Raw genomic sequence first — 27,409 nt, 5'->3', positions numbered from 1 at the left:
AGTCAAACCAAACTGTGACATTCTGCTGGATACCTGGGCACTCTGGTATAGCAGGAAATGAAAGAGCAGATCTTGCAGCCAAACAACCAGTTACCTCTATTTTACAGAATTGTCAAGTTCCGTATTCTGATTTCAAACGTATCATCCGTAAAGCATATTACAATAGCTGGTCACTAATCTGGAGACGTTATCCAGGAAACAAACTATATCAAATAAAATCCGAACCAAAGCTGTGGTTCTCCAGTTTCCAGAAAAATAGACGAGAAGAAACAATTTTAGGAAGGCTTAGGATTGGGCATACTCACCTCACTCACCTGTATCTATTAACTAATGACAGCACTCCCCAATGCACATCAAGCCAAGTTCAACTGACCATTTGCCATTTGCTAGAAGACTGCCCCCACTTTCAAACCATCTGCTTAGACACCTTTAAGTCAATTTCTAATACGCAGTCATCAATAAATTTAATGCAGATTCTGGGAGATGATCCTAATAAAAAAGAACTCTTTACTTTCCTAAATCGGAATATAGGAATATATCATAAAATAATCGGATAGGAATATATCATAAAATATAGTTATTGTTTCATATTCACCATTAGAAAGACACAATATGGCCCCAGCATGTGTCGTTAAATTAAACAACATCACCACATTGAACAGTTACTAAATATAAAATTGTCAAAAAAAAAAAAATATATATATATAATAGTTGTAATGTCATTCAGTTATAGTGCAGTTAGATTCATCTTTTTATTTTGAGTAATTCAATAAACAGTCATTTTAGTCTTAATTTAATAATGTAGATATAATTAAAAATGAAATTTGGCATAAAAAACAATCGTCCATATAATATGGTTATCTTATAAGATTTTCTATATTGAATTCCACAATATCTTGTGATGAGATATATACACAGTGCTTTCTTGGAACGGTATGCAATGGTACGGCATACCGGCACCTTTATTAACAGTGACATTTGGATGCAATGCACTTCGAAATTTGTAATATTCCGTAATTTTTTTTTTTTTTTTTTTTTTTTTTCACACGTTTACATACTATTCAAATAGGCTTAAAATTATTTAACTAAATTTGCATTTTTCACTGTGTATTGTTAAGATATTTTCTACATAAAACTGTATAACCATTTTCATAATTCTAAATTACTCAGTCGGACTTCTGTTTAACGAAGTCCTTTTATAGTGAATTATTTTGAATTCCCCTTGGAAATAACGCTTAAATTAGTTTCCGTTGAGCGAAGAAAATTTTCATATAGCGAACGGATTAGAAGAGAATTAACTCGGTTCATATTTCTGGCCTTCAGGCAATTTAAATTAGTGCCAATTCAGGCAATTAGTGCTCCTATGCGAATTAAGAGAGCTAGTGATTACCATTCTGCAACTTAGTGGTATCTGGTAAAACCTATCTGTCCACCAGTCCCACATACAGAGAATTTGCACTGGTCAACAATGAGCAGATCAAGGGGTATTTCCAATGGGCTCTGGTCCACCTTCTACTGCAGTGGTGTTCAAATTTTTCCCGTACTGGGACCATATTAAAAAAAAATTCAAAGTTAGATTTCTTTATGCAGATTTATTTGACTTTCCGGGCAGGCCGTAGGTTGGACACTGCTGTGAATCAATTGTAAGTGCCCCGTTCGAGAAATTTTCTTTTACCCCAAAAAATAATCTGTTCTTTTGCAGATGTGTGTTATCGACATTTTTCCGTAAATTTTCCCTATCTCTGTTTACATGATCACAGTACCTGAATATCCGAATGACACTAACATTTTGGACAGTTTCAAAAAAGGGAAAAAAAAGAAAGAAGGAAAAATTCAAATTTAATCAATGACAACATTGATGGCGGGAGAAGGAAAAAGAAGACAAAGGTTTAAACCTTCTAAACAAGAATTGTTGCCATTTGATGAAAATGAAGTTAGAAAATTGTCAATTAGGTTACAGTTAAATAAAAGAGATACAATTCGTGGATTTCGGGAATACCTAATTGCATTTGATGGACGCTCTGAGTACGATACCAATTTCATCGAGTAAATGTGAACGAGGATTTTCGCAGATGAATCGTATCACAAGCCCAACAAGAGCTTTGTTGATACCAAAAATGGTTTCTTCACTACTGTTTCTTAAATTTGCAGGCCACCGCTGACCCACTTCCAGCGAAATATATCGATTCGTGGCTGCTTTGGTAACATCATTCAACAACCGACACACAGAGGAAGAAAAGAAGTCAGCATAGGGTGTCGGATGAGAACATAATAAAAATTTGGAATATTCTACAAAAACTACTGTTATTTATTTTCGGTGGATACCACCACCCCCAGACGATCGTTTTGAGCCTAGTTGGCTTCACCAGTGAGTGGGCAGGTACCCTGGTAATGCAACATGCCATCACAGTTGCAGAGTTATTTCCACAATATGAGAGATGCCAAATGGTGTATAAATAATGTATTAGAAGACGGAATGCACAAGGCATAATTTCTTATGGGTTTAGGTAATTAATTATATAATATCAGTGTAGATACACCATAGTTTACAAATAAAATGCCTTTACACTACATATAGTTCAAATTTATGGTTAAACTATGGTGTTTAACCATAGTTTAACTGATATTGTTTAGTTAATTACCTAAACCCATAAGAAATTATTCCTTGTGCATTTTGTCCTATAATACATTATTATTTATACACCATTTGGCATCTCTCATATTGTTGGGTCCACTGTTGTTTTCTATATTTATCAATGATATTGATGAAGGTATATCAGGCTTAGTGTCGAAGTTTGCGGATGATACAAAGGATGGCAGTGTGCTACTGCAACAGGATCTAGAAAATTTGGGCAGATGGGCTGAGAAGTGGCAACTGAAGTTTAACATTAACAAATGCAAAGTACTGCATGTGAGTACAAGTAATCCCAGAGAAACGTACCAACTGCATTTTTCAATGACCCTACACTTAGGGTCATTGAAAAAGATCTGAGCGTAATTGTGCAGTCAGATATGAAGTTTTCTGAGCAATGCGGACAGGCTGACAGCAGGTCATGGGGTATTGTCAATGATATATAGGAATTTTGATAGTAGGGAAAAGGTGATTATCCCTTTGTATAAGGCAATGGTCAGGCCACTCCTTGAATACTGCATACAGGTCTGGAGGCCTCATTTTAGGAAGGATATAGAGTTGCTTGAGCATGTATAGAGAAGGGCAACAAGGTTGGTGAGGGGAACAAAGGGATCCTCTTACCAAGAAAGGCCTAAGTTCTGCAAATTGAAGCAGCTGGAGACTAGGCACCTGAAAGGTGATCTGACTGAGGTGTATAAGGCGTTGAATGAGTCATGCTGAATTCTGATGGGATTCTTCTGCTTGCTCAGATTACAAACCTGAGGGGGCATAAATTCAAATTGAAGAAAGACAGTCATAGAATAGGTGTGCAGAAATTTTCCTTTAGCTAGTGGGTGGTTAATTGCTGGAACAAACCTCCATCTGTCATGGAAGTTGACAGCTTAAATAAATTCAAGGAGGAACTGGACATTCTTTTAGAGGGAATGGATGTGTGAAATTGTTTTGGTTTTCTTTTTTTTTTTGGCTGATGCATACATTAGTTTATATGCTTGCTTTCTTGCATCACTTGCTTCCATTACTATTGCAAAATCACCTTTCCGAAACCAATGGAGCCACTTCTAGACGTTTACTTAGATCAGTTAAGGCAGTCTGTCCCCATAGACCTAGCAGTCTATGGGGACAGACTGCCAGGAGTTTACGATGGATAGATGTTGCAGACTGATCACCTGATTTGAACAAGAACTCTCCATCACACACCAATGCCAGAAATGGCTGTTACTTTTTCAGTCCATACCTTCAGATTTAAAAACACCAGAAAAATTAAGTGTGCTAATAGGTAATTGGCAGTATAGGTGTACATCGTAAATTTCCCCCTTCCTTATGCTTATGCATGTGATATAATTGTGCATTACTTATTGACTTTCCCTTGTACATGAGGAGGGAATCATATGGAGAGCTTTTTTTTTTGTTTAGTTGGGTGGTGCAGCAAAAGCCTGTACCTCTTATACATTACAATACACCAATACCTTGATCTGGGCTGATTTGGTTTACAGTTTCAAAGTTGTGTTATTCACAAAATATGATTTCCATTTAGTTGTTGTTAAGACTGAATTGTATATACAAAATTAAATACATAGTCTTAAATTTGTATATATATGACAGTAGATAAGTAAATTTTCAACTTACCATTTCCAGCATTAAAGGCTTTAATGAGACTTTAAGGAGAAATTTAATGCAATCATTCCACAGGTAGATATTCTCCAGAGCAAGTCTAATATAAGTGAGACTTGAAGCATTTTGCATACAAAACCTACACCTCCAAAGCAGAGTAAACTGATTCAGGATTTAAAGTGAACAAAGATAAGAGCTCACTTCTTGGGGCAGTGCAAGCAGCAGAATTTAAGTCAGGTCATAAAGGTCTAGTTTAAAATTACTGTGTACATTAGCATTCTAACAGAAAAGTATGCATGATGCCCAGTTTTTTAGAGATTGGATTTTTACCTGTTCCATTCCAGAAATTAAAGCATAAATTAAAGCACCACATAAAATTAGGATTTTAATGCCTAGCTTTTTATTGAGCTATGCACCAAGTTTGTCTAGATCAGTAGTTGTATAATGTTAAACTTGTATTTTTATGCTACCAAATACAATGTCATTAATCCGGGCAAGGCAGTCATCAGGAATGCAAGCAGTTTTAAGGCCTGCTACCTTTGTCATTCATCTAAGCAGCACTTCACAGCCAGAGATGGGAATAAACTAACCATGAAAGTTCCTGAAGGATTACATCAAATTATGAAATCAGAGGATTACCACATGAATGGTAGTTTGCATAAAATATGCTCTGAATGTACCTAGTAAGCAGAGGTTTGCAAGACAACACAGGCTCTGGAGCAAACAGCTTCACTGGGCTAGCCTGTCTTTCCCTATAGGGGACCCAGAGTATAATTTCATGTTCCTTCCACAATGTCCATGGACATTGTGGAGGGGGAGGTTATCTTTGGACTGGTCAGAAGATGACCCCCAGCACTCCTACAGATAAAATTCAAAATTAGTGATTCAGCCAAATACTGTATAACACTGTGCTACCAATCTGCCAAGAAATTACTTTGACAAGGTATCCTGTAAGAAGGACTCTAAAATTACAGAACCTGAGGAGTCCCTTATGTGCAATGCTGTTTATTCAAAGGCTATGGAGACCTTTTCTGAAGATAATCCAGAAACAGAGTCTAGAGCTTGGAATGGAATAGAGTGCAGTGGAATGTTTTTGTTCATATGTATCAGCAATATCATATTTGACTAATTTTTCTATTTTGAGCCATGATAGAGCAAAGCTCAAAGAGCATGAGCAGTAGCTTGCTATAAACTGCTGCAAACAAACTTGTATAGAGAAAAAAGGAAGTTATTCAATTGATTTTGGACAACTTCTTTTAACCAAGATCACAGTGAAATTAAAGAGTTTTTTTTTTAGTGGAGTAGTTTTTTTTTGTTTTGGTTTATTTTCATTTTATGTTGTATTATTTACTACTCTTAGGATTTTTGAAATGGTGCATAATATGAGGTGTTTTGATGTTATTACATGAATTGATCTCTGGCATTTCTAACTTTTAACATGGACAGTTAACTTGAATGTGCAAAAGTCTCATTTTTGAATCTGTTTTTTTTTTTGGGACTGAACCCTAATGAAATTCTGGGTACTGGCACATGCTGATAATCAAGCACTGTTAATCAAGTAACAATAGCACCAAGAAATTAACACAAAGTATACTGTAAAGCTTACCTTACCAGAGTAAACCTTAGAGAATACTTTGTCATGAAGCAAATTGGACATATTCTGTATGTAAATAGTCCAGTAATCATTTTGTGCCTTGCTAATGAACTTTGGTTTGGCTTTCTGTAAGATTAATGATTAATTTATATCTAGAAGATCAAGACTGCAGAAAGTTCAAAATTAAACAATTTACAATATCAAGCTTCTGTATAGTTGTGTAATAATTTTGATTTTATGTAATTAATAGTTTATATAACTGAGAAATAGATTTTTCTCTGGCTTATAAATATTTTTTTATTTTATTAATGTCCAGTTAACTAATGACTACTTCTTTAATAGGTATTAGGATTGCATTCCCATGACAGGAACAAATTTGAAGAGGACACTGGTGTTAAATTGGAGAATATTCCATTTTATATTTGGAAACAGCTTGGAATTATTGCAGCTATTTATACATTATTTTTGTTTGAAGGAATGTCAGCACTGATTACTGGAGATCACAAAAATGAGGTACACTATAAATTAACTAAAAATATGAACAAATAAAAATACTTCTGGAGTATGACTAAACTTTGCATCAAAAAAAATAATAATAATTAAACATTTGAATGTATTTTGCATGATTAATACTTGGTTTTTCTTCTCCTTTCACTTCAGCATATAACTGCTTAGTATGTTAACTGAGATGCCAAAATTAAGACTGCCTATCAATGTTGTTTGGTGAGGGATGGCACTTCAGTCGTCTTGATGGCCTTGGATATACATAGTACCATATAAGCTCAAGTTAACAACACTTGAGCTGTAGCAAGCATTCATTTGAGGGCTGCATGCAAGCTTTTTGGTACCACTGGTTTGCATGGAGAACTAATAGTAGACAAATACGAAAGGAGGAAGTTTAATTGCAGAATTCTAAATAGTAAAGAAAACCAAACCAGTAAATTTGTTATAGCCATAAAACAAAGAAATATGTGGGCCCAAAATTTCAAAAGTGTAGGAGCAGTGTAGAAGATGACTTAATAAAAAAAAAAAAAAGTCAAAAGACAACTTAACCCTAGAATAGACACACAATTGCTCTTACATTAGGGAATGTGCTGTCTCCAAAGTTCTATATTTGTAAAACCTTTTTGTAAGTAAGAAATAATTCAATTTTTCACTTTTTTGATGCCACCTTACATGATTAATTATTATTAACACAACTGTGAACAATTGCATTTTTATACTAAAAATGCATGTTTTAAATAATAATAATAAAGTTATTAGGTCAAAGTCCTGATTGATTTTTGTTTTGCGAGTAGTGATGCCAGTAGTATAAAATTTTTTTTTGATTAAGTGATCTTCTACACTGCTCCCAAACAAACCTGTTTGGGAGCAGTGTTGCTGATATTGTGTCCCCCCTACCCATCACTTCTCATTATCAAGGATAGTTGCTTTTTTCATTTTTTTTTTAATTAAAAAATGAATTGTAATTTTTTTTTTTTGAAATTTTGGGCCCACATTTCTTTGTTTTATGGCTAAAACAGGACCGGGTATGTCTGCCAGGGTCAAAGGTTGATGACGTTGTAGAGCGAATATCATCTTTTAAGGGCACAAAAGGTGATATAGTTGTACACGTTGGCACTAATAATATTAAGAGTAGGAGACCGGCAGAATTACTTAATAAGTACAGGTCACTGCTGAACAAAAGCCGAGAATTAGGGTTGAATTTGAAAGTGTCTGCAATTCTGCCCAGACACGATAGGAGGGAGTATATGATGAGAGCCTTGTCGATCAATTTGGCCCTGGAAAGATTGTGCAAGGCTCAAGGGGTAGAATTTTTTTCAGCCTGGACTGTACTTGTTAACAAGAGAGATTACTTCTACAGGGATGGGATACACTTAAATAGAAAGGGGGCAAGAATATTTGCTGATGCTATCGAGGCAGTGTTAGGTGGGTCGGAAAACTGCTAGCTTGGGGGGAGACAAAGACCAATAGATTGACAGTAGCCACTGGCAGAGGTGAAAGAGATTCTTGCACTGCTTCTATTAGAATGAGCAGAAGCCTGAAAAACAAGATGCATGGTATTTCAGAGACTGCAGGGAGCCATTGCGGTACAAGTAAACACATGGGTTGTGTTAGGGTAGCTAAGAATAGAAACAGGTGCAGGTATACTTGTGTGTACACCAATGCTAGGAGTTTAGTAAATGAATTTAAGGTATTGCTCAAAACATCAAAGGCAGATATTGTTGGGATATCAGAGACGTGGTGTCACACAGATATAAGGGATGCAGAACTGCAATTTGGGGAGTACAGCATCTACAGAAAGGATAGACAGGATAGGAAGGGGGGGGGGGTTATGCTATTAGTTAAGAAACACATAAAAACCAAGGAAGTGAAGCCAGTCGACATCGCTGGACAGTGCAGTTTTGAGTCAGTTTGGTGTGACATAAGCATTGGGAGATCAAAATTGAGAATAGGAGTGTGCTATAGGCCTAATGACTCTGATGAGTATAATAAGGAACTGTACAGGGAAATAGAGTGGGCCAGTAAATCAGAGAGTCTTATAATGGGAGATTTTAATTTCCCAGATATTGACTGGAATTTGGGGGCTGGTTACTCACGCACTAGCAGGGCTTTTGTGGATTTATTGGATGATTGTTTTCTACATCAGCATGTTCGGGAGGCAACTAGAGGGAGTAATACTCTTGATTTGATTATCAGCAGTGATTCTTCATGCATTAAGAATCTGCAGATAAATGAACCACTAGGTGGCAGTGATCACAGTGTGCTGAAGTGGGATTTACTCAAAGAGGTAACTACCATTAGGGGTAAAAGGAAGGGTTATTGCTTCCGTAAAGGCGACTACGATGGACTGAGACAGTATTTAAATTCTATACGGTGGGACCAACTGATGATGTTACCAACAGCAAATTCAAAATGGGAAGCATTCAAAGAACTTATCTTGGAAGCTACTAGGCTTTACATACCAACTAAGAAATATTGTTCAAGGTTTAGGCCAAAATGGATGTCAGATGAACTAATGAGGCATATGGCAGAGAAGAAAAATGCATGGGATACTTACAAATTAACACACGACACAGAAGCTTATTATAGATACAACTTGATATGCAACCAAGTTACAAAGAAGGTTAGGCAGGCGAAGGCAGATTACGAGAAATCCTTGGCAAGGGATGCAAAGAAAAACAGCAAAGAGTTCTTTACTTATGTAAACTCTAGAAGGAAGAGGATGAATCAGATTGGTCCACTTGATATTGATGGGTCAACTGTTGATGATCCTGCTCAGGTAGCTAACAAACTAAATGAATATTTTGCATCGACATTCACACATGAGGAGTTATTCAGCAAGGGGAATGCCAGAGGTGTATTCAACTCTAGCAGTAAGCTACAGAATCTTGAAATAACTGGGAGTAAAGTGGAGGAGAAACTGTTGAAGATAAACACAAGAAAGGCACCCGGGGTGGATGGGATCTATCCAGTTATATTAAAGGAGGCAGCAAAGGAAGTAAGCAAACCCTTAGCCATAATTATGAGAGCTTCCTTGGACTCAGGGGAGGTACCCATAGACTGGAAATGTGCAAATGTGACCCCAATTCACAAAGGAGGATCAAAGGCTGACACAAGTAATTATAGACCTGTGAGCTTAACTTCTGTTCCAGGAAAATTAATGGAGGCACTGGTTAAAGAAGCGCTGCAGGATCATTTAGACAAGACTTCAGTTATAGCTCAGACACAGCATGGTTTTGTTAAGGGGAAGTCTTGCCTGACCAACTTGATTGGATACTATGATGCAGTCACAAAAGAACTGGATGCAGGGAATAACTTTGATATTATATACTTGGATCTTAGAAAGGCTTTTGATACTGTTGCACATGGAAGACTGCTACACAAATTGGAGCAGTGTGACATTGGAGGCAAATTGCTGCTATGGATAAAGGGGTGGTTGAGGGGGAGAAGACAGAGAGTGGTAATCAATGGACACTGCTCATCGTGGACTGATGTTATTAGTGGAGTCCGTCAGGGCTCAGTGTTGGGTCCATTATTGTTTTCTGTATTTATAAATGATATTGATGATGGTATATCGGGCTTAATGTCCAAGTTTGCAGATGATACAAAGGTTGGCAGGATTGTCAAGGACACTACTGACACTATGCTGCTGCAACAGGATCTGGAAAGGTTGAGCAGATGGGCTGAGAGGTGGCAAATGAAGTTTAACATTGACAAATGTAAAGTACTACACATGGGAAACAGCAACCCCAGAGCAATGTATCAACTCTGTGGTACTACACTGACAGTGGTAGAGAATGAAAGGGACTTGGGGGTGGTTGTGCAGGCAGATATGAAGTTCTCTGAGCAGTGCAGACAGGCAGCAAGAGTAGCTCATTGAGTATTGTCAATGATATACAGGAATTTTTCCAGCAGGGATAAGGAGGTGATTATTCCATTGTATAAGGCAATGGTCAGGCCACACCTAGAGTACTGTATACAGGTCTGGAGGCCTCATTTCAAGAAGGATGTAGAGCTGCTGGAACGAGTACAGAGAAGGGCAACAAGATTAGTGAATGGAACAAAGGGGTGCTCTTACGAAGAAAGGCTTAAGTTTTGCAAATTACAGTGTCTGGAGACTAGGCACCAGCGAGGTGATCTGATAGAGGTGTATAAAGCCTTGAATGGTTTAAGTATGCTCAATGCTGATGGGATTCTTCCTCTAGCTCAGAAAAATCACCTGAGAGGGCATAAATTCAAATTGAGGAAAGACAGATGTAGGATAGACGTGCGGAAATTTGCCTTTAGCCAGCGGGTGGTTGGTTGGTGGAACAGACTTCCATCCCTTGTGATGGAGGTTGATAGCCTAAATAAGTTTAAGGCTCAGCTGGACAGGTATTTTGAACGAACAGAGGGGTGAAGTGGAAGTGGGTTTTTTTTTTTTTTTGGCTGATGCTGCATAAGCTTGCTTTCTTGCATCAAATGCCTCTACTAATGCTAATGCTAAAACAAACTTACTGGTTTGGTTTCCTTTACTATTTAGAGTTCTGCAATTAAACTTCCTTGTTTCGTATTTGTCTACTATTAGTTCTCCATGCAAACCAGTGGTACCAAAAAGCTGGCATGCAGCCAGCCCTCAAATGAATGCTTGCTGCAGTGCAAGTGTTGTTAACTTGAGCTTATATGGTACTATATATATATATATATAATCTCCAGGGCCATCAAGACAACTGAAGTGCCATCCCCCTCGAAACATTGATAGGCAGTGTTAATTTTGCCATCCCAGGTAACATAGTCACATAAAGACTTTAGTCTCTTTTGGTGATATTTCATGTTTCTTGGAACTAGCACTTTACTTGGGTGGGGGGGTACCTCTAAATTTCTATATAATTGGCTTTATATTTTAAATTTTAATAAGAATTTACTTTGAATTGGATTTTAATTGAATTTCTAAATTATTTGGAGGCTTTTGGCTACAGTTCCTTCTTACCTTTTCTTTCCCCTCCCTGTTGTTTTATTTTTATGTTAAATTTTCATTCTACAGTTTTGCAATACTACTGGCATATTTTTTAATTTTATATTTAATATCAGTTTTTTACACACACACACACACACACACACAGTGCATTCCGGTTAATTGGGGCACCGGTTAATCGGAGCAGCCAATTTTTTGGGGAAAATTATGAAGAACAGAAACAAAACAAATATTTAGCCTGAATTTGTTCCGCTTATTTGGGCCAACTTGCCACTTGATTGGGGGCAATGAAGGTCATGATTGAACAATAATCTATATTTAGATGGTGCACACAAACATCTAAATATTTTATTGAACAATAAACTAATTTAGATGGTTTGTAACAAAGATCATGCGGGCAGCAGCCGAGTCAGTTATTGCGAAGTCTTGCTGTACAGTGGTTGTTTTGTTTGTTCTGTGTCGTGGTAATCGGATTCTGAAGAAATTTTGCTTGCAGTTGTTTACAATCACACTAGGTACATATGTATACATCTTGTGGGTTAGAATAGATTAAAAACTGTACCAAGCAGTGCACTGATTTTGGTTCCCACCTCCTTTTTTTTTTTTTTTTTTTCAGTACATTTAAGACCCCTGTCAAGATGCCACGTAAAGATTTGTCGCTTTCAGAAAAAATTGCTATTCTTGACAAGATAAAAAGTCAACCTCATAACATCAGTCATTGTCAGCTAGCAGAAATAAAGGTGCCAAAATCTACAATTTCACGACTGCTACAGCAACAAGAAAAACTTAGGAGTGGATATTGCGTGTGGATTTAAAGTAAACATCTGATAAGCGAAAGAGGGAAGGCAAAGATCCAGACATCGAAGATGCTTTGAAACAATGGTTTTCCACTGTATCTAAACGAGGGGTGCGTGTAAGCGGCCCTTTGCTAAAAACCAAGCCAGAAGAGTTGGCCAAAAAGCTAGGTCACGTAAATTTCAAAGCGACAGATGGTTGGGTTGTCTCAGTGGAAATGTAGACATGACATTAGTTACAAAAAAGCACATGGCGAAAAGGACAGTGCTGATGCTACGAGTGCTGAGCAATGGAAATCTGAAAAACTGCCAGAGTTGCTTAAAAAATTTAGTGGGGATGACATTTACAATGCCAATGAAACAGGTCTTTATTATCATGCTACGCCGGATGGTTCCCTCAGCTATCAACACATCAGTTCAAAGAAAGCAATGGATCATGTAACAGTGTTGTGCTTTCAAACATATCAGGAAATGATACTCTAACTTTTGGTTATGGTAAAAGTGCCAAACCGCGTTGTTTTGAGGGGCTTACAATAGGCAGTTTGCCAGTTTCGTATTATGCCAATAAGAAGGCATGGATGACCACATATTTTTACGCAATGGCTAATGAACTGGGACGTGGAACTGCAGCGGAAGTCCAGAAAAATTCTGTTGATATTGGACAACTGCACCGCACACGTTAATGTAGCTGGTTTAAAAAATATTGAACTGGAATTTTTACCCCTAACACTACATTTCTGATGCAGCCTATGGATGCAGGAATTATAAAAAATTTGAAGACCTATTATCGCGGAAAGTTGGTTAATCACATCCTTGAAGCAATTGAGGAAAATCTGCTGACATCTTCAAAATCAATAGAGGTTAGTGCAAAAGTTTCAATGTTAAAAGCTGTACAATTTATTGCTGATAGCTGGCGAGGAATAAGCAGCAAAACAATTCGGAATTGTTTTGCTAAATGTGGTTTCGCAACTAATTGTGATTCAGATGTGATAAGCTATACAGAAAAATGAAATGGCTTTGAAACTGCAACAGGTCCAAAATCGTGAAGAATTTTTAAACAATTGATGATAACCTTCAATGCCATGATGAAGATTGAGGAAACTATTATTGAACAAATTAAGGCAAAACACTCAGACACCAAAAGACCAAGAAAATGATGACAGTGATATACCTAAGCAAGTGACTAACCAGGATGCCAGGAAATGTATTGCTGAATTGAGATTAATTGATTTCATGCAGGAACGCAATGGAGGCAGTCCTTTATCGGCATTAGATACCTGTGCCGACTTTGTTCAATTGCAGTCCATAAAGAGAACACGTCAGGGTACACTTCATAATTTTTTTTTCAAAGTAAGAACCCTTAAGTAATGTGTAACCTTTGCTTGACACGGACATTATTCTGTACTGTATCTTCATTTTATATACGTACATTTTGTTTGCTTTTAGCTTTAGTTATTTTTAAATAAATGTTTGTACCAATACAAATTAAATACAGTGTACTTTCTTTAAATACCACATTCCCTTTATTTTATTCATACCTTTTTGCCTCCGTTAGAATGTGCTTTTCAGCTCATTAAAATTTTGCGTAATTGGGGCAGCTGCTTAATTGGGCCAAAGTGATCTGTCCCAATTAACTGGAATCGACTGTATATATAATTTTTTTTATCATTTTTCTAAAAATAAAAAGACAAACATCTGCACATCTATTCTATGACTGTTCCTTAATTTGAACCTATGCCTCCTCAGGTTCTTAGTCTGAGCAAGTGGAAGTATTTCTCAGCATTGAGCCTGCTCAAACCATTTGAGGCCTTATACACCTCAATCAGATCACCTTGCAGGTGCCTAGTCTCCAGATGCTGCAACTTGCAGAACTTAAGCCTTTCTTCATAAGCACACTCCTTCGTTCCTCTCACCAATCTTGTTGCCCTTCTCTGTACTCGTTCTAGCAACTCTACATCCTTCCTAAAATGAGGCCTACAGACCTGTATACAGTACTCAAGGTGTGGCCTGACTATTGCCTTATACAAAAGTAATCACCTTGTCTCTGCTAGTGAAATTCCTTTATATCATTGACAAAACTCCATGACCTGCTCTGGCAGCCTGTCTGCACTGCTCAGAGAACTTCATATCTGACTGCACAATTACCCCCAGGTCTTATTCATTCTCCACCTCCCTGAGTGTAGTACCACACAGTTGGTACATTTTTCTTGGGTTACTGCTACCCATATGCAGTACTTTGCCTTTATCAATGTTAAACTTCAGTTGCCGCGTCTCAGCCCATCTGCCTAACTTTTCTAGATCCTGTTGCCGTAGCATACTATCTGTAGTGTCATTAACAACCCTACTAACCTTTGTATCATCTGCAAACTTGGACATTAAGCCTGATATACCTTCATCAATATCATTGATAAATACACAAAACAACAATGGGCTCAGTGCTGAACCCTGGGGGACTCTGCTAATAACATTAGTCCATGTAGAGCAGTGTCCATTTATTACCACTCTCTGCAGTCTCCCTCTCAACCATCCCATTATCCACTGCAGTATATATAAATAAAAAAAAAAAACTGCATGCTCAACATTTGAACACAAGCCAGACACTTCATTGTCACAAAGAAAGAGCATAACTACCGGAAATGCTGCCATCTGTCATAAAGCTAATGTGATTCAATAGTTGTTCACAAGAGATGTCACCCAACACTTGCATATAATTAGATTTAACTTGATCTTTCCTTTTTTTTTTGTTTACATAACTAATAAATTTATGGAATTTAATGGAGAAATTAAACAAAACACTATCATTGACAGTTATTGGAAGTTTTAGTGGTGTAGACTGAGTAAGCAAAGTTCAAGACATTGCTGAAGGTGGTTTTGTTGTTATATTTGTTGGTACATCAGCAACTTGGGCTATAATGCACTAATTACTATCTAATATCATCTTTGTTTGTCTTACAAGTGATAACTTTGTATCAGACCCCCTATATACTTACTGAGATAGGTGAACAACTTAATTGCTAACATTTATCAATAATGAAGTGGTAATTTTCTGCATCTGATAACATTGCAAATACTAACATGAAGGACATAGATTTCACAAAAAAAAAAAAATAAATAAGGAAGCTTTCAAATTAATCTACCTCAACCAACTTTGGACATGAAAGTATTTTTGCTTTATTAAAAGCTATCAGTAGCGGTCACACCGCTTAAATCTACATAGTAGCATGACCCCAAACAAGGTAATTAACGAGGCCTCAGTTTTTTCTTTTTTCACGATTAAAGGTCTCCAGGAAGCACGTGACCACCTGCTTTGTGCCAGTGCTCAGCTGCTTTCGTTAGTACTTTCTCTTTAATGCTTCATAGATGCTTCAATTTCATAACATAACTTTGAAGTATAATCAATACAATGTCGATACCTGTCTCCTAGGAATCCCATGGGCATAGCCACATACCAGATAAGTTTCCAGATTCTCTGAAGCTAAAGACTTTTTCCAAAACTGAGTCAACAGCACAACTGGTAAGTGATAATTTAAAGGTATATCTGTTTACAGTATTAAAATGGCAAAATAATGAAAGTAAATAATTGTTACGTGCTTCTCCCTCTCCAAATATTTTACACTCATACTTTTCCCATTGCCAGAAATTCATCTAATTCTGCCGCGGACATGGTTGAATTACCTCCCTGACTGATGTTATTAATGCCTCCTCCTACAGTGTGTAGTTCTCACTCAAATTTGATTGTGACACCCAGACCTATGATATTGTAATTGCAGTTCTGTTTGTCTTTAATATAGAGGAATGATATCTCTGTGCTTGCAAAGGTCAGCAAAATCACCAATAGGACAATGCATTTTTCGTAACTTTTTCTTACACTAAAAATACACTTTTTATTATTATTACTTTTTTTTTTTTAGAACCACTTTCTGCTGCAACCCCTCACAAGTATGTCATTTCTGGGTTTCTGTTCTCTGGGTGCAATTTTTGTTTATTACTATAAATCTTAGTAGTAGTGGCATGTGATGCAAGAAAGCAAGCATATGAGCTTATGCAGCATCAGCCAAAAAGAAAAAAAAAATTACAAAACAATCCCCTCTAAATATTTGTCCAGTTCCTCAAATTTATTTAACCTATCAACTTCGACAACGACAGATGGAAGTTTGTTCCAGCAATTAACCACCCGCTGGCTAAAGGCAAATTTCCGCACATCTGTTCTACATCTGTCTTTTCTTAATTTGAATTTATGCCCCCTTAGGTTCGTAATCTGAACAAGTGGAAGAATCCCATCAGAATTCAGTGTGCTCAACCCATTCAAGGCCTTATACACCTCAATCAGATCACCGTGCTGGTGCCTAGTCTCCAGCTGCTGCAATTTGCAGAACTTAAGCCTCTCCTGGTAAGAGGATCCCTTCATTCCCCTCACCAATCTTGTTGCCCTTCTCTATACACGCTCAAGCAAATCTATAAAATGAGGCCTCCAGACCTGTATGCAGTACTCAAGGCGTGGTCTGACCCATTGCCTTATACAGAGGGACAATCACCTCCTTTTCCCTGCTAACAAAATTCCTGTATGTCATTGACAACACCCCATGACCTGCCCTGGCAGCCTGTTTGCATTGCTCAGAAAACTTCATATCTGACTGCACAATTACTCCCAGGTCTTTTTCATTTTCTACCTCCTTAAGTGTAGTACCACCCAGTTGGTACGTTTCCTTGGGGTTACTTCTACCCATATGCAGTACTTTGCATTTGTCTATCTTAAACTTCAGTTGCCACTTCTCAGCCCATCTGCCCAAATTTTCTAGATCCTATTGCAGTAACGCTGCCATTACTGTCATTAACAACCCTGCCAACCTTTGTATCATCTGCAAATGTCGATACTAAGCCTGATATACCTTCATCAATATCATTGATAAATATAGAAAACAGTGGAACCAACACCGAACCCTGTGGGACTCCACTAATAACATTAGTCCATGAAGAGCAGCACCCATTGATTACAACCCTCTGTCTTTTCCCACTCAACCATCCTTTTATCCATTGTAGCAACTTACCTTTAATACCATTCTGCTCCAATTTGTACAGTAGTCTTCCATGTGCAACAGTGTCAAAAGCTTTCCTGAAATCCAAGTATATGATATAAAAATTTTTTTGTATCCAGTTCCTTTGTAACCACATCATAATAACCAATCAAATTTGTCAGACAAGACTTTTCCTTAACAAACCCATGCTGTGTCTGAATTATTGCTGCAGTCTTGTCTAGATGATCCTGCAATGCAGCTTTAACCAGTGACTCCATTATTTTACCCGGAACAGAAGTTAAACTAACTGGTCTGTAATTACTCATGTCACCCTTCGATCTCCTTTGTGAATTGGACACATTTGCACATCTCCAGTCCGTAGGGACCTCACCCGAGTCCAAGGATGCTCTCATAATTATGGCTAAGGGTTTGTTAGTAGTTTTGCTGCCGCCTCTAATATAACTGGATAGATCCCATCCACCCCAGGTGCCTTTCATATGTTTAACTTCAACAATTTCTCCCCCACTTTGTTCTCAGTTATTACAAAATCATTAAGCACCCTGTTACAATTTGATAACCTTGTGGCATTTTCAAGCCTTAATAACTCATGTGTGAATGTAGATGCAAAATACTCATTCAGTTTGTTTGCTATCTGAGCAGGATCATCAACAGTCGAGCCATCGATATCAAGTGGACCAATCAGATTCATCCCCTTCCTTTTAGAGTTTTTATATAAGTAAAAAAATCCTTGCTGTTTTTCTTAGCATCCTTTGCCAAAGATTTCTCATAATCTGCCTTTGCCTGCCTAACTTCAATCCTTGCTGTTTTTCTTAGCATCCTTTGCCAAAGATTTCTCATAATCTGCCTTTGCCTGCCTAACTTCCTTTGTGACTTGATTACAGACTAGCTTATATATATATATCATAGGCTTCTGTGTCGCCTGTTAATTTATATGCATACCATGCATTTTTCTTCTCTGCCATGAGTCTCATTAGTTCATTTGACAACCATTTAGGCCTAAACCTTGAACAATATTTCTTAATAGGTATGAAACATTTAGTAGCTTCCACTATTAATTCCTTGAATGCTTCCCACTTAGAATTTGCTGTTGGTAACATCATCAGTTGGTCCCACTGTACAGAATTTAAAGACTGTCTGAGATCACTATAGTCATCTTTACGGAAGCAAAAACCCCTTCCTTTACCCCTGATGGTAATTATATCTTTAAGTTGTCATTTCTCAGGCTATATTTGTAACTGGTCAATTGTTTTGAAGCAGCACAGTTGCTTGAAAAGTGGAAAGCAAAAGATTTGGTTGTTGCTGTATGTCACACCTGAATGTCAGTTCCATAAGCGTTTTAGACTACAGTAGCAACCCCAGCTTGATATACCTGAGAGAATGTCTGTGACAACCTCAAGATTAGTTAAATTATTCATGAAGGATCAAAATGCTTTATTTCATCATCAGCCATTTTCAATCCACTGCAGGATGAAGGTCTCTCCAGCAACTTTCCAGTTCCTTTTGTTTTGAGCACTGGCCATCCATTTACTACCCACAAACTAATGAATTTCATCTATCCATCTCCACCTTTGTCTTCCAGATTTTCTTCTAGCTCCTCTTGTATACCATTCTGTTATTTTCTTAGTCCATCTGTCATGTCTTCGAGCTATGTGTCCTGCCCAAGACCATTTTAGTTTTGATAAGAATGTCCATTACTTGAGTTTGCTGCCTAATCCATGTTTTCTCTTCTTATCTAACAGTCTGATTCCCAATATAATTCGTTCCATTCTTCGCTGTGTAGTTCTCAGCTGCTCTTCCATTCTTTTGGTGAGTGCCCAAGTTTCACTTCCATAAGTCATGGTGGGGAGTATACATTGGTTCATTATTTTACGTTTCAGACAAACTGGGATATTGCTCTTCAGTATGTGACTATTTCCTGAATGCTATCCATCCAAAATTTATTCTTCTCTTGACTTCCTGCCATTTATCATTATTACAGCTAATAGCTTGTCCCAGAAAAGTATGACTCTACCTTTTCAATTACTGCTCCTTCAATCATTATTTCCCTTTCTGTGGCATACTTGTTCATCATTACTTTTGTTTTAGCCATATTCATCTTTAGTCCAAAATCCTTACTAACTGTGCATAACTGATTAAGATTTTCCTCTAATTCTTTGGGATCGTGGCTTATGACCACAATGTCATCTGCAAATCGTAAATGGTTTAGGTACTCTCCGTTCACATTGACTCCTTTCTGCGACCAGTCTAATCTTCTGAAAGCTTCCTCAAGGGCAGCAGTAAACAGCTTCGGAGATATTGTCTCCTTGTCGAACTCCTTTCTCGATTTTAAATTTCCTACTGTCTTTGTCTAGTGTAATAAAGGAGGTAGCACTCATATTTTCTTCAAAATCATATGTGGGGTATCTATGCCTTGTCTTTCCAGTGCCCGAAACATTGCCTTATGCTGTATGGAGTCAAATGCCAGGCATAATGGTGTTTTATATTCATTTGCTTTCTCCATTAGCTGTGATATTATGTGAAGGTGATCCATAGTTGAGAATCCTGTCCTAAAGCCAGCTTGCTCTTTTGGTTGATTCTCATCAAGTATTCTTTCTAATCTGTTAGTAATGACCCTTGTGAACAACTTGTAGATGTGGGATAACAAGCTAATTGGTCTATAATTTCCAATTTCTGATTTATCTCCTTTCTTATGCAGCAAAACTATGATTGCATTATTCCACTGCTTAGGTGTTGCACTTTTTCTAAGGCACTTTGTGAAGAGCCTTGCCAGTTTTTTGTTATGTTTCTTCCTCCCAATTTATAACTCTACAGTAACTTCATCTTCTCCCGGGGCTTTCTGATTTCTTCATTTTCTTCAATGCATGTTCTACCTCATCAGGAAGAATATTGGGTATGTCGTATGTGTTGCTACTTTGCAATCCATCTTCCCCACTGCTTTAGCTATCCCCAATCCTTTAGCTAAACCTTAGTTTTCCAATAAATTTGCTAACTCTGTTCAGGATAAGGATGTTGAATATTGCAAATGGTTTGCATCCAAAATGTCCAGGTCCATTTTCTGCCTACACCAAAGTGTAAAACAAATGAAAAGCAGTTATTAATCAGTCCCAAACTAGATTTTTAACAGGCAAAGAGTAGAAAATTTGCTTCTTTTCCGAGAGAGAGAGAGAGAGAGACTGTGAGAGAGAGACTGTGAGAGAGAGACTGTGAGAGAGAGACTGTGAGAGAGAGACTGTGAGACTTTTGTACCTGTAGCCTGTTCAAAATCTTGTTTGTGTGATTAATAACTGCTTTGCAACTGTTAGAAGCTTGGGTGTAGGCAGAAAATGAACCTGTAGATTTGGATGGAAGCCAATTCTGATATGCAATATTATTATCTTGAACAGTCTTAGCACATTTATTGGAAAACTAAGGTTTAAATAAAGGACAAGATTTCAAGGTAGTGTGGAATACAGGATTTCACTGACACGATCTGAGCAAAGTTGACAAAAGGCTATTTAAAACAGTAATCCAACCAAGGAAAGTAAGAAAAGAATTCATGCAGATCATCCCATTTGTCATTCTTGTAATGACAAACAAGAGATTGAGATTAGCTCAAAAGAAAGGCTCCATTGAAGAAGACAGTCACAAAGTTGTGACTGAGGTGCCTAGAGGACCACTCACCTCACCTGTGTAATTTGAATGGTTGTTTTGAGAAAAAGGATGAGTGTTGGCTGTGTGTTTACTTTTGTCTGGTTTTCTGATAGTTAAATGAACAATCTGTGCTCAGTCAATATTAATTGGAAAAGCCACAGCATCTTGACCAGGTGAGTCTGTGTGAATAGAAAATGCAAACCAGCTGGAGTTGTGAACGTTAATAAACCATAAAGGAAAATTACCTCACTGTTAGGAAAGTTGGACTGGAGAAAAAAGTTTCAAAGGAAGAAAGAGTTGGGAGAACAACAGAGGCAACAGAAGAATTTGACAGAATGGGTCAGAGCTTTTAAGCCAGAAAAGAGGAGATTCCAAATGACTGTCACTGACATGGAATACCAGAGTGAATATATGCCAAAATTCCACAATTGAAGCAAAAGGAATCACAGAATATAATTAGGACAATCACCAATATCGAATGGACCGATTTGATTTATCCTCTACCTTCTAGTTTTTACATAGGTAAAGAAGTCTTTGCTGTTTTTCTTTGTACAAGTCCTCAAAGGTTATGAGTAAAATGAATGAGGGAGGCCCATATTTTCATTGTTAGAATATATAAGAGGGATCGTTGGTTTTTAGACCACCAATTTAAGACATTGTGCCATGTGAGGAGCATAAATGATTGTTGGAAATACTACTGCATTGTTTCATTTGTCAATACTGATAAGAATAATTTTTTTTTTTAAAATTTTAATAGAAGGTCATTTGATATTTAGAATATACAGCTGAAAAATTTCATTAATGTTAATCCAAAGTATTTCGTTTAACCTATAGGCAAACTCTCATGCATCCTCTACAGCAATAAACATAGAGAATAACCAGACTGTTTCTCAAGAGCCTATGTTGAAGTCATCTGTTATGTGCTGTGGTATGTGTCCTTTTGCTTTCTATGAGGTGTGGTCAAAAGTTTGAGGGACTAACTTTGTATACTAAAATTTTGTTGCCTCTGCAGCTTTCCAAAATATATTTATTTACTGAAGTCAGTCTTAATTACCATATGTTGAACAGAATGTGTTTTATGCACTTCATTACATTTTAAAATGAGTAATTTTACTGAGGAGCAAATTTTATTTCAAATAAGTAAAAAGTGCAATCGAATCCCACTATGTTAAAAACAGCTTTTGGAAAAGATCATCATTTGAAGATGTTTCAGCAGCAGTTCTACGAGTTGATTATCCATCAGAGGATGAACCTTGCATTGGCTGCCTGTCAAGTGCAAAAACCAATGATTCAATCACTTGTGTTTGTAACATGATCAGGAGTGACTGATATTTAACTAGCTGCCTAACTGTTAATGAAATTTCTTGAGGGATGTCAGTCAATTTTAACATGAGATTTGAAAATGCAATACTTTTCAACTATATTTGTCTCACTGATGATCATTGAATGCAGAATTCTCACATATCAGGATCTTTATGAATGTGTTTCTGCTGACTCACATTACTGATATTCAATAATGAAGAATTGTGGGTGTGTGGCTGCAGCCCAGAAACAAAGGCCCAGTTCTCCCATTGGAAAATACCCAGACCAAGGCCAAAAATGCAAGACATGATCTATCAACTGTGAAGATCATACTTTACTTTCTTGGCTAGTAGGGCATTGTTCATTATGAATTTGTCCCACATGAACAGGAATCAGGAATACACTCAGTTCTACAAAGAGTGCATGATGAAATTTAGAGAAAATGGCTGAGAAAAGTGACTCAGGGAATTTGCATTATGACAGTGCTCTTGCACACTGCATTTTCCACAAAAGAATTTCTTGCATCACTGTGGTCAATACTTATCAAATTTAGCCCCTGTGAATCCCCCCCCAAAGTTTACAGCCCTTGAAAGGTCACAGATTTGCAGTGAGTGAGGAAATTATCCAGAATGCAACACTGGAATTGCATGAACAATTCCAAAAGAAGCCTATCAGAAATGCTTACAATAGTTGCAGAAGTGTTGGCATTGGTATATACATGATTCAAGGAGATTATTTAGAAGGTCTATTCAAATATCTGGTAAGCTTCATTTCCCAGATATTAGTTCATTCCTTAAACATTTTTGATCACACCTTGTATAGTTTATTTTGAACATTATCATTGTTAACATAATTCTGCATTGTGATTCAAAAATTACTGCCAGCAGAGGACAATTATCTTTCAATCTTTATATGCATAATTTTTCATATTTTGTCCTAGAAATCTACTAGACCTTGGAAGATAGTAATACTAGAAAAGGGAAGGATTAAAATGTCATCATTTGTTTAAGTATATTTTACAAACCTAATCAAACAGTAAGAGGTGTTTTTAGCATTGGCATTAGCAAAGAGATGCAAATTTACTTAGCATTAGCCAAAAAAAAAAAAAAAGTAACCAGTGTTACCTTCCTCTACTTCATCTTTCACATATTTTTTTTTAACTTTATCATTTTTTTTTTTTTTTCAGACGGCTGTTCCTACATTTATCCCCTCTGTTTAAGTTCATTACCCCTTGTATATATCGCATGACTAAAGTGCTCACAGCAATTAGTTCAATAAGCCTTTTTAAAACTTTAAATACCTTGATTACCCTGCAAATGCCTGGTTTCGAAATGCTAACTTCCAGAACTAGTTTCTCAGCATTCTGGTTCTCTTAAAACTAGTTTTATTGCTCTTCTCTGTACCCTTTTTTGGGTACAGAGCTTGTATACAATATTCAAGGTGTGGTCTTACTGCTGTTTTGCATAATGGAAAAAATCTTTTTGCATCTGCTAGCAAAGTTCACCTATGTTATTGGCAAAATGCATGAATTGTTCTGCTAGAACCATCTGCACTGTTTGGAGGATTCTATAACAGACTATATTACTCCTAACTCCTTTTCATTATCAACTACCTTGAGTTGGTGCTACTCAAGTGGCATATTACACTAGGCTTACTACTTGCATTTTGCAGGAATAACACTGAAAAATGCAAGCTCTTACATCTTTCAGTATTTATCTCATTGTTATTTCTTAGCCCATCCAAATAATTACCTATTTTTGTTGAGGTAGCATACCATTAACTACTTATCTGCTGAAATTTAAATGTTAGATTTGACATACCTATATCATTAATATTAGAAGCAGTATGTAACCCAGCACTAAATTCAGTGGAAACTCACTGAAAACATTAGCACATGAACAGCAGTGACATATAACTGTCAATCACTTAACCATCCCCTTATCCACAGTAACTTCTCCTGATGTCACATTGCCCCACTTTATACAATTACACAGTTGTTCATGTAGATGTGTCAAAAACCTTAATTTACATTTACTTAGATTTGAATATTCTGAAATCTAATTCTTTTGTAATAATGTAACGGTCTCATGCTAGCTTATTAGTAAAACGGCTCCCATTAATAAAGCCATGATGTAATTTCTTTGATTTCATTCTTGTCCTTATGATCATGTATTACATTCTTAACAAAGGGTTCCATCATCTCCCCTGGAACACAAGCCAAAGTTAGTCCTATAGTTGTGCATTCACCCTTTGAGTCACTTTTCTTGATTAGGAGAGATGGTTACATATCTATGAGGAGTTTGCCTGAATGAGAGGATGATCTCATTATAATAGTTAACTATTTTACTGCTTACAATTTAAATAGATAGATTCCATCAGCTCCATATACTTTTTCACTTTCAATTGTAAAACTTCACTTCTAGTCTTTGGTCATAAAATCTTCAATAACTCCCAGTTATTATTAGTTAAGGGACTGATACCTTCAAGTTTAAGAACATCCTCACGTGACTGTGGGTGTAAGATTAGAAACAGTGAAGAAAATTGCTGGAGAGGCAATAGGAAAATCTCAAAAGATGAAACAATGATTGGCTGAACATGGAAATTAAGAAATTAATAAAGGAGAAAAAGTAAGCATACCAAAGATGGCTAAGCTCAAAAAGTGAAGTTCATAGAAAAATATATAAAGAAAAAAATGAGGCCACATTAAGTTGAGGATCTGGGTATATTCTTACCATGTGTACACCATAGCCAAAAATTTCATTACTTCATATAGCATGTCCCCCCCCCGACTTTTTCTTACTATTGAATACACCATGAATTGTCAAACTAATAGAGAAAGCTTATCTGCAAAAAGATCTAAACCTCCCAAACACTTCCTAGTTCATTTCACAAATATATGTGGTCTCAGTTCTAATCTCAACAATGTCCATTTTCACTTGCAGTCTGCCAAACCCCCATGTACTTTTTCTGATGGAATCTCAGTTATTGGTTGATTCAACCACTGCTCATCACAGTTGCCAAATTATTCGCTGTATGATTCCTTCTGCCTCAAAGGTGGTACTTGTGCATATGTCTGTTCTGATATTCCCTGTCAGAGACTTGGTAATTTGGAATCTCCTCTTTTTGATCTTTTCTGGCTTAAAATCTCTACCTCATTGTGTCAAATTAATCTGTTGTCTCTACTGTTCTCCCAACTCCACTAATCACTTGGAATTCCAAGTGATTAGTGGAGTTGGGAGAGAGGAAGTCCAAGCTTCAACTTCCTCTCTTTGCAACTTGACTTTCTCCAGTCCAACTTTCCTAACAGTGAGGTAATTTTCCTTGTTGATTTTAATGTTCACAACTCCAGCTGGCTTCCGTTTTCTAGTCACGCCGACCCACCTGGTCGAGATGCTGAGGCTTTTGCAATTACTAATCACCTAGCACAGATTGCTCATTTACCTACAAGAATACCGGACGATCCCAATCATACAGCCAATACGCTTGATCTTTTCCTCACAAACAACCCTTCTAAGTACACGGTCAAAGGGAGTGGTCCTTTAGGCACCTCAGATCACAACTTGGTGATTGTCTCTTCTCCAATGGAGCCTTTATCTCATGGCTGTTCCCAACCTCATATTGTTTGGCATTACAAGAATGCAAAATGGGATGACCTGCGAGATTTCTTCTTTTCCTTGGTCGGATTACTGTTTCAAAACTTCTGATGTCAACGTTTGCTCAGATCGTGTCAGTGAAATTCTTGTAGGAATGGAATCCTTTATTCCACACTCGGCTTTAAAATCTCGTCGTTTATTTAAACCTTGGTTTTCCAATAAATGTGCTAAGGCTGTTCAAGAGATGATCGTTGCATATTGTAATTGGCTTGTTTCCAAATCTTCAGTTTTATTTTCTGCTTACACCAAAGCTCGCAACAATTGTAAAGCAGTTATTAATCAGTCCAAACTAGAGTTTGAACAGGCAAAGAGTAGAAAACTTGCTTCTTGCCCTAATGGTAGCCAAGCATTCTGGTCTCTTGCCAAAGCTATTGGCCGCAACCTTTGCCCATCTCTGCCCCTACCTCTGTCAAAACCAGTTGGTTCTGTTGTCACTTTGGCCAAGGATAAAGCTGACCTGTTAGCATCACATTTTTCTTCCAACTCTTGTATTAATGATCTTGGTAAAACACCTCCCACCATTCCCAACATGCTCCATTCAATGCCTCCTGTGGTCTTCCGTCAAAAGGATGTCAGAAGGATTTTGACAAATCTTGATGCTAAGAAAGCTCCAGGTCCTGATGGTATTTCTCCACTTGTTCTCAAAATCTGTGCTCCTAAACTTACTCCTATTCTATGCCGCTTTTTTCACTTTCTTATTCCAAAGGTGTTTTTCCTTCTGCTTGAAATTTGCTCATATCCAGCCAGTTCCTAAAAAGGATGACAAATCCCTCCCATCCAGTTATCGTCCCATTGTAATTACTTCTACTCTTTCTAAAGTAATGGAGAAATCAATTAACCACCAACTCTTAAATTACCTAGAAACCTTCTGCCTGATCAACAATTGCCAGTATGGATTCCGCCAGTGTTGATCCACTGGTGATATTCTGGCTTATGTTACCCACTTATGGACAAATTCAATGGAAAAGTTCGGTGAAACACAAGCAGTTGCTCTTGACATCTCAAAGGCTTTCGATCGTGTTTGGAATAAAGGTGTCCTAAACAAGCTTCCATCTTATGGTTTGCTAACTGTTATTTGTAATTGGTTATCCAGTTTTCTCTCTCTGATCGTTCATTGAGGGTGATGGTAGATGGCTCTGTCTTAACTTTTCCACTAATGCTGGTGTCCCCCAAGGTTCAGTTCTTTCCCCCACTCTTTTCCTCTTGTATATTAATGACCTTCTTCCGGCCCCGGGTGCCAAGCGATTGTGACTAAGTGATTTCTCTGTACTTCCGCGATTTACAGTTCCTTTTTGTCCTTATCGTTAAAAAATCTATTTATTTTATAACAGCTCTCGTAACAAAAGTCCCTGTACAGAGCAAGGAAGGAAAGCCACCTTTCTTTATTTTCTCATAATATATTACTAACCCTGACTACTCCTTGCTTGGTCACACCAGGCACTGCTCCTGCCTCCCCGTGGCGGGGCCGGAAATCTTGGCAGAAAAGTCTCTCTGCCAAGGGCTAAAAGGAGCAAAGATGGACCATACCAATACTGACTCTTGCGGGATCAATGCCCCATCACATTCTAGAGAGCAGGAAGATTACAACCCTTCCTATGCAAAGAGACAAAAGAAGGATACAGACCAGAATATCTGGCCTCGTTTCCTCATAATACATTACAGGCATACCTTGAATAACGAATAGGATGCGTTCCACGAA

At 37.3% G+C, this 27,409-nt stretch overlaps 1 protein-coding gene across 2 annotated transcripts in view; it reads left to right on the top strand.

Annotated features, from left to right (window-relative positions):
- LOC150075080 (metal cation symporter ZIP14-like) overlaps positions 1 to 27,409 on the top strand; it is a 142,546-nt gene that overhangs the window by 97,849 nt on the left and 17,288 nt on the right. The window contains exons 8-10 of one of the 2 annotated variants that reach the window (XM_090388685.1): positions 6,180 to 6,350; positions 15,514 to 15,603; positions 21,590 to 21,683. In XM_090388685.1, coding sequence (XP_090244811.1) covers positions 6,180 to 6,350; positions 15,514 to 15,603; positions 21,590 to 21,683 — 355 coding nt within the window. The remainder of the gene's footprint in view (positions 1 to 6,179; positions 6,351 to 15,513; positions 15,604 to 21,589; positions 21,684 to 27,409) is intronic. The other variant, XM_090388686.1, reaches the window with a different exon arrangement.

The sequence above is a fragment of the Mastigoproctus giganteus genome, chromosome 14 (genome assembly GCF_048544385.1).
Source record: "Mastigoproctus giganteus isolate SK-2022 chromosome 14, ASM4854438v1, whole genome shotgun sequence".
Lineage (NCBI taxonomy): Eukaryota > Metazoa > Arthropoda > Arachnida > Uropygi > Thelyphonidae > Mastigoproctus > Mastigoproctus giganteus.
Note: the sequence above shows the minus strand (reverse complement) of the source record. Positions and strands in the feature narration are given on the sequence as shown.